Source organism: Nelumbo nucifera, chromosome 4 (assembly GCF_055504915.1).
Source record: "Nelumbo nucifera cultivar China Antique chromosome 4, China Antique-T2T, whole genome shotgun sequence".
In the NCBI taxonomy this organism is placed as follows: Eukaryota; Viridiplantae; Streptophyta; class Magnoliopsida; order Proteales; family Nelumbonaceae; genus Nelumbo; species Nelumbo nucifera.
The window spans coordinates 42,795,685-42,808,689 of NC_142652.1; the positions used below are offsets into that span (position 1 = coordinate 42,795,685).

The 13,005-nt window shown below is 39.9% G+C and overlaps 1 protein-coding gene and 1 long non-coding RNA gene across 2 annotated transcripts; one reads left to right on the forward strand and one right to left on the reverse strand.

Annotated features, from left to right (window-relative positions):
* Positions 1–4,150: 4,150 nt before the first annotated feature.
* LOC109114142 (uncharacterized) lies at positions 4,151–9,126 on the reverse strand. The gene is made up of 3 exons (XR_002022251.2): positions 8,987–9,126; positions 6,959–7,064; positions 4,151–6,857 (listed from the first exon to the last, which is right to left on the reverse strand). It is a non-coding gene; the product is annotated as an uncharacterized LOC109114142 (long non-coding RNA).
* On the forward strand, positions 8,772–12,081 carry LOC104589546 (expansin-A13-like). The gene is made up of 2 exons (XM_010247895.3): positions 8,772–9,458; positions 11,380–12,081. Exons 1-2 carry the CDS (start codon positions 8,959–8,961, stop codon positions 11,687–11,689), a joined length of 810 nt encoding a protein of 269 aa, XP_010246197.1. The 5' UTR covers positions 8,772–8,958; the 3' UTR covers positions 11,690–12,081.
* The last annotated feature ends 924 nt before the right edge of the window (positions 12,082–13,005 follow it).

The window sequence follows — 13,005 nt, forward strand, 5'->3', positions numbered from 1 at the left end:
CTCGTAAGCCCCAGCTAGGTGCATTTGGGACTGGAAGGAGTCCACGTGATCGTTAGGATCAAAAGATTCGTCATACTTATCGAGGGGAGGCATCTTGAAGTCCTTGGGCATCGGGGTCGCCAAGAGCTCGGGAGACAGAGGGGACGACTCGGAGAGTGGAGGAGCGGACTTTGTAGCTACCGAGCTCGCCTCTTCTTTACCTTTAACATGTTTCTGTTGGTTTGGTCTCGTGAGCTGGCTGTTCTGAAGAAGTTCGGCGTGCCTTGCGACGCGTTTGTTGCTGCTTCTTCATCGGCTCTGCATTGGTGCTGCTAACCTTTGTATGGTCTGGTATTGCTCTGTTGCGAGGTAGCTCTTGGTTCCTTGGATTTTGGGGCTGACTGTCATGGATAGAAGGGCCTTGCCTTGAGTTCGCGGCTAGAACCCCAAACCGGTTACCTGCAAGCGACCCACCTTCTTGATGCGAACGCTGAGGAAGAATAGCTCTATTGAACTGAGTGTCCCGGACTTGTTTCCGATGTTGCCTTGTGAAACAGGCGGGGTGACCTGTTCGTCTCTCCTCCCACGAGTTGAGACTTGGCTCCCGAGAGGAAGTGGGACCTGGGAAGTCTCCTCACCTCGATGGGGAGATCGAGTGATGTTTTGCACATGAGGTCGGTTCTGCTGAGTTGCTGGGTGCCGAGGTGGAACCGACTGCTAGCTTTGCGGCAGTGGAGGGAACTGCTACTGGTAGTACGGGTAGAACACATGCTACTGATATTGTTGGAACTGCTACACCTGCTGCATTTGGACCTGAATGGCTAGCACATAGTGTACTAGGTCGTCGAACTGGGATTGCCCAACTCCGGGGGGAACCACAGACGGTTCAGTGAAGGTTGCGCCCACCACTGGAGAGAGAGGGGCATTCACCTATGTAGCGTTTTGTGGCACGGTTAGTGTTGGAACCCCAGCCACAATAAGCGGTTTGGTGAATTGACCAATGCACATTGATGGAAACTGAGGTTGCCCCCTAGAGACATTCATTTCACTACTCTCTCCGGCGTGACTGGAAGATGCCATTGATTTCAGATGAAAGTTGTTAATTGTGAAGAAGGCTTTTTGATCGTCTTCCCACAGACGACGCCAATTGATGTTGCGCGATCTGACTGCTCCCTGCTGGAGGATGATTTGGCTTCCAGTCGGACGGCGAGCTAAGTGGATCTTTAAAACAAAATCAGAGAACTCGGGGTGGCTAGCCCAATGAGGTCGCTCCGATGCTTAAGTTAGTAATCTAATGCGAGCTAAATAGCTTTGAGAGTTTAGAGAGTTAGAGAGCTAGAAAGCTAGAGGATAGAAAAATCACGCGTACCTTAAGCCATCGGGGTTGGAGCCTTTATATAGTTGAGTAGTCGTGGGGCACATGAAAGAGTTCTGGGATATCCGGGATGTGGAGATGGAGCTCACTCCGCTTCCGAAGGAGCAGTATACAGGTAAGGCTTATCTCGTTCCACCGCCGATTCCGGCGAAGTCAGGATAAGTCCTTATTGTGATCCTAGAAAAGTCAGGGTCTGTTAACTCATCGTGATCTCAAGGGATTCGGGATTCATTGGAGAGACCTCTAGAATTGGTTACGCGGGAGTCAATTACGTAGCGCTTCGAGTTGCTGGTTCTGAACTGGTACTTCGGTCTTTTAGTTCCGATCTGGCTTGGATACCGAAGTGGCCCTACTCCAAGGTGAGCCTTAAGCCAAGGCGGCCTTTGTGCCGAGGTGACTGAATATGCGAGTTAAATTGTTGCAAACTGAGCTTGTCAGGCTGAATTGTCATCTCTTGGTCAAGTCATGTCCACGTGTTCTCTTTTTACTAAATCGGGCCAAATCACCATTCATTATTAACCTTGTCTTAATATATGGGTGCCAAGTGTCTTAATGTAGGGCCTTTAGCTTTAGGCTATGTTTAATTTGAAGGAAAAGGTAAGAAAACCTATACAAGGGATATGACCCTGCTCACCTTTGCGCTTTGGCAGCTCTTGTCAACTCTTAACTAATCTCTCTTGCATATCGTATCCCTCAGAGCTATATTAGTGTGCCAGGTTTATCTTTTACTATTTTCTATTATAATTCAACCCTTGCTTGTATTATAAGTGTGCCACTCTGTTCATTCCTTTGTTTCTGCAATTTAAGGTTGAGGATTGCATCTGAATTCTTTTTGTTTTTTCTTTTATATTTTATGCAAATATCTATTGTCTCCCAAGAAACCAATTTTCAATAGCATCTAGTGAATTATTTAGGTAGAATTTCGTAATTCTTAGAAATGGCCTTATATTTGTTAGGGTAGTTAATTTAACCCTTCAATAAATTTTCTTTAACCCAAAAAAAGTGGCCTTATTTTTGTAGGGTGAATTTCAATCTACCACCATCTACTTTGGGTAGTCAAAATTTGCCCCCACAACTTTCATTTGAAATAAAGATCCACCCTGAACTTTTAGATTCCACCGCTTTACCCCTTTTAGCATTCTGTTAGTTAACTTCTCATGTGACGGTCATGTGTATGTATAAATATTTCAAAATCTCCAATCTATCCTTTATCATTTTATGAGACCATTTTATCTCCAATCTATCCTTTAACATTTTATCAAAAATTGATAAAATACAAAGAAAGACCATATCTTCCCAAAGAGTCCAAATCAGGACATCAGGAGGCCTCCAATTACCTGTTCTCCAAGGGGTTTTATTTACAGACCTAGGAGACAACCAATTCTATGTACAGTCTAAGGAAAAAAGACAATTTATGTATTTGGTTCCATTGGCGTTTATTGAAAGAATGTTGCTACATCAGCATCACATGAGTGTTGGCGTTTATTGCATATGAAGCAAAATGAAACAACTGTTTGGTTTTATCGTTTATAAAATAAATGGTAAAAAATTGAAACGCTTTGATTTTTGTGCATGGGGCATTTGGGGAAATGTCAAATTTTCATTTCCTTCAATACCCTAGCATTTCTTGAAACCAAATGCTGATGTGTCATATTTTAATGGGTATTAATCTGAGATGGAAAATAAAAAAACATTTAAAGTAAAATCCAACCAAACAACAAAAACAGAAAATAATTAAAGTAAAAAAAAAGAAAAAATAGAAAACGTTTAAAGTAAAAATGCATAAATAAACGTTTAAAATAAAAAAAGTGATTAACAGACTGCTCATTGCAATTACAAAGCATGAGGCTGGTATCAAAGATATCCAGACCTCATTTAATTAGATTGTCTTTTGTCAAGCGTTTTCAGCACTGCCATCCAAACGATAAAAGCAATCTTTAAGATCATTTTAAGATTACAAACAACCTTGTAGGGATGTTTAGCATCTTGTAACACTGATTCCTGATTATTTACCATCTTGTAAAACTCACTATGATATCTAAGCTTCTGGATCCTCAGACACAAACGGGCACGGGAAGAGAAACTTCAAAGATCTAGAGAAGTTGATTGTTAGGATGTAAAAAGAGAAATGAAAAGAAAGAAAAAGTAACACCCAAAAGTTTCTGCCCACAACTTATTGTTGTATGTCTTCATTTTAATTTAATGAATCGATTTTTGTGTTGCTGACAAAAAAAAAAAAAAGTGACACCCAAAAGCAATCACCTTGTCATGTAAGCTAAACAATATTGGAATGTTAATGTGGTCATATTAAGTCCTGTTTGTGTAAACTTTTTTAAAGTAATTCACTAAGTACAAAAGTCCAAAGCCAGCATGTTATGTGTGGGTCATATGCCACTCTTTGGTTTACCTACAAAGCTTCTAAACCTCAAAGATATGCCATATGGAAGAAAGATCAACTAAATAGAAAAATGCATAGTTGCATGACATGTGGCATAATTAGAGATGCCACGAGGCAAACTTGTAAAGGACACATGGAGTTTTGAAAGTACAGGAATAATGTCATATTATGTCTGTACCTTGTGGCTTTTAGAGATTTCCAAATTGCATTTCTGAATGGTTAATAAATGTGTGGTCTGATGTCAAAGTATGGAAGTTGATCACTGTATCTGAATTCCTATTCATACTTTTTATTGTAAGAAGCATGTTCTCTGCATCTCCTGTTCATGAGAATCTTGCCCACGCCTACCCAAAATACACTACCCCGTGAATTGGGAACATCTCCCCCTGCAGGCAGAGGATGAGATATTCTTCATGTGTGGCTACGATAAATGTAGGCAGGAGATTCGGGCTTGTTCTGAAAACCCATATTAGCAAATGGGCTTCACATTGCAAAGTACACAGTCAAAGCCCAAATGCAAGCTTCTGCTCATAGTCTTTTTAAAACACAAAAACAAAAGTCTATACAAACACACCCTTAGGTTGTAAATAACAATGGATGACTATTAAATGAAATGCATGTCCACCGTTGCTACCATGAAAAATGTACATCCTGGTCCCCTTGTGACTATATACTTAGAACACTATAAATTCCAAGATCGTATACTCAAAACAGTTTTCCTTTCCTTCTCATGTGGAGCACCTTTTTGACAATTCAATGACAGTAGGTGGTGCAAGAGATTATGGTCATACTCATTTGTCTGAGGTCAAATCTCTGAACCAGATAATTGAACCCTTTTGTATTTTGTATCTTTGATGTAATAAGGAAACCTTTGAATTCTTGGTCTCTTAATTGTTTCTCTTTTCTTTATGTATTTTGATTAATTTGCAGATAGTTAAATACGCAGATAAGTTCGAGAACCAAGCTATTCATCTAATCCACTTTTCAACTCGTTACCAAGTGCACTTGAGTCTCTATTAGATTGCTAAATTTATTTCTGTATTCATCATGGGCCTACCTCTCCAGCCATGCATCCCACAGATTTGTTTCTTTAGACAGTTAGAGTGAAAGCCTCTTGACTGTGGTATATTCCAAACCTTATGTAACCTCTGATTATCTGTTTTATTTCCTTTTTATGTTAGTTTATTACATTTAGACTCCAAGTTTTACCTGTAAAATGAGAGGAGAAAATCAGAAAATCCTCAAGTTGGTCTTGGGCTTGTGCCACATCAAAGGGGTGGCTTCCTCTGATATAACAGTCCAGATCAATGAGTCAGTGGGCCTGTCTAAGGTGGTATTGGCCTCAAGTCCATCATGTTATGTCTCTTATAATCTATACCCTATCATAATTCAGCTCTTGCATGGTTGCAATCTATCAGGAAATTCAGTCAGCTGTTTCTTTACTACCTCCACCTTTGGTTAGTCGAGTTATTGCACTTACACAAGGTTTCTAAAGAGAAAGATGAAAGGCAAGTAATTTTCCTCCAATGTCTTTGTAAAATGTACATTTTCACGACAAGCAAAGCATTATTATCCAATCATCTCAAACAACTAGAGCCAATCCCAGATGCTTTCAAGTCTTTTTGTGTAATCACATGCTTGTTGGTTGGCTATCCAATTATCCATGACATGAATGTAAATTAAAGCTGCAGGCTGCAGCATATGGAGTGTGTAATGCAAATATGTAGAGTGTAAATTGGTTCATATAAATTGTAAAATTGGATTGGGGTCAAGATTGCCAGTCCTACTCAATATGCCACAGCTAAGGCTGTGATTGCGGAGCTAACCTGAAGTGGTATAAATTTCTCAAAAACTGATGCAGAATTTGCATCACATTCTTCCTTAATTTTATGTCATATAAAGGACCACATCACTTTATTTCATATTTCACTACTCCCAAACAAATAACCTTCCTTCTCTTTACATTCTCTTTCTTATAAAGTGGAGTTCACATCATTTAACTTCCCATAACCATCCAAACAAACCTCATTTCTTTTATTTTAATTTTCCCTTGTTACAAAATAGGGACCACATATAGGGTTAGAGGACTATCAATGGGTCGGGTCTGCTTTGCAACAGGGTGTACCAGACTCGACCAATTTTATTAATCGGGGCAAAATAGACCCAGAACCGTCACAATTAATATTAATCTGGATAATAATCATGTCTGACCCGATTTTATTGATGCATGATTATCTATGTTAATAAGAACTTAAAGCTTCTTTTATTGATACTATAATCTTAATAAGAATGACAGTAAAATAGAAAATTATTAGTAAGAATGTCATAGACATTGTCTATCAAATCCATCTATGAATTTTGATAAATAACATCTGATTGACTATCACATTTATGATATCATACTAGTTGATTGTTCAAAAAATTTTCAGATATCACATGTTTCAGATACTATAGGTGAATCCTTAATTTTTTTTTTCCTCACAAATCCATTTTACATTATATACTTGGAATATTTTATTTGGGACCCACCTGCACTGATTACTATTACTGTGTGATGCAATGTAAGCATAAAATAAAAGCAAACAAAGTTTTATTTATTAGGGAGAATGACTGTGCAGTCCAGGGTCAAAATTTTTAGGCCTAAATTACAATTGGGGTGGGTGCCAGTTCGGAATTGATGTCAATTCACGGATGGGTATTGGTGTGTAGAGTGAGGATTTTTGACATTTTGAATGTTTATAGCTGCAGTGGAAATCAGAAAGCTGTATTGGGTCTGTTCATATTCCTATATATTTATTATTATTATTATTATTATTATTATTAGGGTAAATATCTTAAAATACCCCTACTGTTTATGAAATTAGCAAAATATACCTTTACTATTCACATATTGTCTTAAGCTATCCTTAAGTTTTCTGACAATTGTCTAAAACCTCCATTGTCATTAATTTTTCATCATGTTCCAATCACATGTGATATCACTTTAAAATTTCTACAATACCCTTATTGTTCATTGCCATTGTTGAAAGTTGCATTGGTGGTGGTGATTTTGGTATCGTTAAGAACTAGCAGTGCCAATGGGATCGCTAAGAGCTCTAGAGACCCCTGCAATACAACTCACATACACCCATATCAGGATTCAGAGAGAATAAAGAGATTAGATCATATAATTGAATAGATACTTTGCAAGAAATTAAAACTCTCACCTGTACAATTGGTGAACAAACATGCCACTAGTAAAGTACCCATCAAGGCCCCCACTTTGATTTGATTGATGCTCCAAAAGAAGGAAAGGAACGAACAACTGAAGCCCTGCAATCACAGGAGATGAGGGGCCCTCATTACAATCTTTTGAGCCAAAATGTTCTTCAAGATAATTTTAAATGTATGGAAGATTTGGTCTTTTCAAGTGCTAGGTGAATCAACATATCTGCATAGATAGACGGAGACAGGGGTCAATACTGACACCATCGCCAGCGTCGGAGACAAGATTTCCTTCCAGCAATGGGAGGTATAGAGTCACGGAGACGAGGGGCCCTCATTACACTCTTTTGAGCCAAAATGTTCTTCAGGATATTTTTGAATGTAAGGGAGATTTTGTTGATGGGTCAAAGTTCGCTGGAGGCTCACACAGTTTGATGCCAAGCGCATTTATCAAAGTATATGTAACTGGGTTGAAGATTTGATTCGTGGAGGACCATACGCTCTCTGAACTGGGGGCTCAAATTCTTGTGCAACCGGTCGACATCTGCACAGGTTAATGCGTTGCATGGTGCACATGAAGATCTTCACCAAGGAAACCCATGATAGCGAAGAACGATATGGGCTGGCTCCACTGTGTAAGTTTCTTGTAAATGGGTGGGACAGGAGTATGGTGTCCCTCTTTGCAAAACCCTTGTTTCTATTTGAAAAAAAATGAAAATCAGGGGTTTTTCATCAGTTAAGTTTTATTTTGAAATTTTGATGAATAATGAAAAACAAATTCAATATTTCATTTTTTTCCGTGACTTGTCAATTATCAGAAAACTTAAGGATAGCTTAAGATAATATGTAAACAGTAAGGGTACAATTTGTCAATTTCGTGAACACTAAGGGTAATTTAAGAGATTTACTTTTATTATTTTTGCACCATAGGGCTCCACAACAAGGGTATCTCATCTCCGAAATCTATAATCCCCAATGAATACGGATTAGCTGAACATGATGGTTGTTCAGTGGGCTGTAGAACCAATAATAAGGGTGATGTTTGGCATCCGTGATGATACCTCACACCTGATTTTTTGAAAATCAGTGATTACTGAAATCAATGATTTTCCAAAAGTTATCTTTTTTTGTGATTTGGTATCATTTCCTCCATATCAACCAATATTTTAGAAATCACTTTTGAGAATGTTTGGTATTGATTTTTAAGCATAAAAGCACACCTCGCCCATACTACACAGGATGCCACCTCACCCATACTACACAGGATGCCACCTCACCCAACAAAATTCAGAATCGCCTGAAAATCGGGAAATCATCGAATGTTACGATGATCCCTCACTCAGGCCGATTTTAAGGATTGATTTTTTTTGCTGATTTCTCAAAAATCGGCATAATTAGCCAACCAAACAGAAAAAAAAAAAAAAAATCACTGATCTTTCTTCAAATGTTGATGTGAATCCGATGATAAATTCATGGACACTATATCATTCGTTCCACAACCCGCTGTAAAAATACGGATCCCATCTAATCCTTGCTCAGTTCAGTGCAAGAGGATTCAATCCCAATCTCCGCTACACCCATCTGCAAACCTTACCAATCAGCCAATCTTGTTCCAGCATCTATATATCAGGTACGTGAAGCAGGGCCCATATCCAGCTAGTGGGCTGAGCAGGTTTGTAGTTACTTAGTACTTAGTACCAGACCAGCTGTGATGTTGTCGGGTCAAATCAGGTCCGTCCACCTCGTCCTACCCATTTAACCGCCTTATAATACTGATAAGCCTTTATAATTATAATAGAATAATGGGTCAATCCAGTGGACCAAAAGCTATAAGCCCAAGTATCCAAGCCCATCCACTAAATCAACCTCAAAACCCACGATTCGAAGCTTCCTATAGTCCCTAGACCCTAGTGCTTGCCCCTCTCTCTCTCTCTCTCTGAAACACACAAAATACAGAAACCACTAAAACAAGAAAGAGCAGGGAAACAGAGCACAAACAAAAATGTCAGCAAAACTCATTCACACATTACCATTTCTATACGCAGTGGTCCTGTCATGGAGAGTAGCTGATGCTGTCTACTCTTCTGCATCCCCACGTTCATACTCCTCCTCTCCATCCACAATGACCGAGTGGCGATCCGCTCGCGCCACCTACTACGCCGCGTCCGACCCTAGGGACGACGTCGGAGGAGCCTGCGGCTACGGGGACCTGGTCAAGAGCGGCTACGGCATGGCCACCGTCGGGCTGAGCACCGCCCTCTTCGAGCGTGGCCAGATCTGCGGCGCCTGTTTCGAGCTCCGCTGCGTCGACGACCTGCGATGGTGCATCCCGGGGACTTCCATCATTGTCACCGTCACCAACTTCTGCGCCCCCAACTACGGCCTGCCGTCCGACGGTGGCGGCCACTGCAATCCTCCCAACAAACACTTCGTCCTCCCCATCGAGGCCTTCGAGAAGATCGCTATCTGGAAAGCTGCCAATATGCCCATTCAGTATCGCAGGTACACACCGCAGACCGCACCTCTCCCTCAGTCCGTCTCTTCTCTTCCTTCTTTGTCTCCTCTGTTTGCCAACTTGCACCACCGCCTTCGGTGTTGGATTCTTTCGTTTTCTTTTGCTAACTTACGCGGTAGGAGTGCGTAGGGTCGTTATCGTGCGCGTACTTTTTTTATTATTTCCTCAGTCCAGCGTTCGATTGTCTTTGTTTATTGTTACTTGTTAGAGTCTTGGACCAATCAGACCCGTGTTTTTCGCCACATGTCGGTTGCTTGAGTTCAAATTACCAGAATACCCTTCTATGACGCTTCAATTTTGGCGGTGATTCGCCAATCGCCGCCACTTGGGGGGTCGGGCTGAGATCCTGAATGGGGATAAAAGGGTTACTTTGGTCATTGTATCTGCTTGGTTGATTAGAACCGTGGATCGAGATCCGACCGGAGCCACCATAGAAGTTAGGACTCATTAGTCATAGAAAGCAAAAAATAATATTAAACCGGCTGCCTCGGTTGCCCGTTGATGCTTCATAGGGTTAACGATCACGCCTTCGAACTTCTGTTCTGTTCTGTCGGAAGGAGTGGAGATGTCCAGAGTATGTCCATCTACGCATCATTATATGTTGTGGAAAGACGCGTCATTGATCTCCCCATGCTTTGCTTTTCTGAAACTTTTTCCCGTTTGGTAACAAAGATAACTCTACCCCGACCTCGTCTATCCGCGTCCGGCTCCGGTCGGTCGCTGGAGCCTGGAGCGTGCGCATTGAACGAGAAAAGTGTACTCGACCTGTTTATTGTCTCCTCGTTAACGTGGGGCTGGACCGCTGGAGGGACACCGTAGCTATTCTTTTATCTGACGAAAATACCCTTTATAATGACTTATTATATGTTTTGACTTGGGGGTATTCTAGTAATTTAAGTCTTCAACAAGTGGTTCTCTCCTTTTAACTGGAAATGAGCCAATTGTCTCCACGTCCATCAATCATCATTACCTCGGTTCCTCGGTATAGATGGCTCTGTCATTGAAATCCTACTGTTTTAACGTGGTGGGCCCTTTCTGCACGAGGCATCTTTGAACTTTCCAGGAAATTCAGAGATTTTACTATTCTTTATTTACGGTGAACCAACAGTGCCAAAAATCAATCATCCCTTGGATCAGAATAAGTACACCGGTTGCCGACGGGAAAGAAAAGGAATTAAGTACATTGCTGGGGTCCACATTCTTTGACCAAAGTATTCTTTTATCCCATTCAGATACAATGACTCAAGGGTATTTTGGTCACTGTGGCGTGGATTGACCAACCTGCCCTTGATATTCTTAGCCGGGAAGAATCGAATGACAGTGGACGACTGAAGCCTTTACCATCACGGAATCGGGCCTACTTTTGGTAAGAAAAAGTACAAACAGCATAGCTGTAAAAACGAAAAGCTGAGCTGAATGCCGGATGATGTCAGAGGACATTAATCATTCATCAACTGGATTTTTTTTGTCCTTTTCTAGAACTATTTTGTCATCTTTGTAATGGACGGTTCTCAATTTTCATTGCAAGTATGGAACCATTTTGAAGTGTTTCTATTTTTTTTTTTCATTTTTATACTTTTTCATTATCAAAATATGTTTTATTTTATTTTTATGGATATTTATTTACTTAACTTATATACTTGGATTTTGGTGGTGTTTGATTGAGCTGAAAATCTCTAAATTTGAAAAATGCCTCGTTCAGCATATAAGAACAGGCATTGAGGTGATTAATTCAAGGAATGTTTGGGTTTGGATTCTTTCAGTATTTTCACTACCAATTTTAGCAGTTATCAAGTGTCCCCTCAGAGGAAAAAGTTTTCTGTACTGTTCTTAGTTGAGCTTAGAAAAAAAATGTTGATAGAATTAAGGGTTCTGATCATGAAGCATTACTGGTTTTGGTGGTTTCAGGATGAAGTGCAGAAAGGAGGGTGGGATCCGGTTCCGGATTGATGGATCGGGTTACTTCTATTCGGTGCTGATCAGTAATGTTGCTGGTGCTGGTGATGTAGTGGCTGTGAAAATTAAGGCGTCAAGAACAGGGTGGCTTCCAATGGGGAGGAATTGGGGGCAAAACTGGCATGTGACTGCTGATTTGAAAAACCAGCCACTGTCATTTGAAGTCACCACTAGTGATGGGGTCACTGTTGTGTCTTACAATGTTGCACCCAAAGATTGGAGCTTGGGACAGACCTTTGAAGGCAAGCAATTTGAGTCATAGAACACAATGATACTAAGCAAAACAACTACAGGGAAGAAAAATTAAGCAAATATTTTTTGTCTAGAAGACAAAGGCTGTAAGGATGGAAAAGAGTTTCTTTTTGAACATAGATATTAGGAGGGAAGGGATGGGATTAATTATTTGGGTCCTTGTATTGAGGTACTAGTTTTGCAGATATCAGCTGGAGCATTCATGGCTTCAGATATGATCACGGAGAAGTTTTATAGAGGATACGGTATCGCAATGCTGAAGTAAAGAGCTTCGGCAATGCTGATATCGGTGAATGTATTTAGGGTTTGATGTTTCAAACTTGATTCTTGTGGCATAATTGAAACATTGTAATATCAACACAGATTAGTATCTTGGATATGATAAGAATTTCATTTTTCTTCCTTCTAGTGTTTTGTTGAATGCTCTTATTTTTCTTGTTAAGCCTTCAAGATGGGCATCATAGACTTAACCCCATTCCCCTTCCAAAAGTGAGTGAATTTTGTTCTGTTTTGTTTATGGAGAAGGTATTTCTGGGTTTGATCAAATAGCCATCCTTTTTCTGGAGTCCAGATCCTCTACATGGTAGGATTTACATGTAAATAGCCATCCTTTTTCTCAATGCATTGGGTCGGGTCCAAGAAGATTCCGGCTTCCGAAACCCGGCTACTCAGAGGTTAATGGAATGGAACCATGTTATTGCCTTCTTTTTCAAAAAAAAAAAAAAAATCTTGGCCAATTCCTTTAATCAAATTAACATTAGCACAGTTGTTTCTTTCCTATCTTTTTCTCCTCTGCTAATTCCCAAGGAATAACCATCATTTTTTTTTTTTAATTCATTGTTTATTAACCACAAATGATGCTTTAGATTCTTGACTCTAGAAAAAGGTGATTTGTTTTGTAACAAGAAAATTGTAAACAAAATCCATGTGCAGGTACTCCAAGGCCACAAGAACCTCTGTCGCATAAAACTTGAACAAATTAAAATCCCGCATTCTCAGATATTAATCCATGACACGGCTGAATCAAACAGGGGTGAGTTCAAAAAACTTATAAAGAGAAGAAGCAATACTGAAGTATTCTACGTAAAGAGATAGAAAGGGAAAATGGTAAATAAATTCCCAAAAAATTATGCAATTTCCTGCTTCAACGACTCAATGCAATGAATGGCTGGGCTGAACCGATTAGTGAATTTAATGCAAAAAATGTGAAAGAAGACCAAAGATTCTAATTTTTTAGTGATAATAAACAAAAAAAGTTTGTTAAAATGCAAGATCTTCTGGCAAATCTGACAGCTAAAAGATGATGTAAGCTTTTACATTAAGATC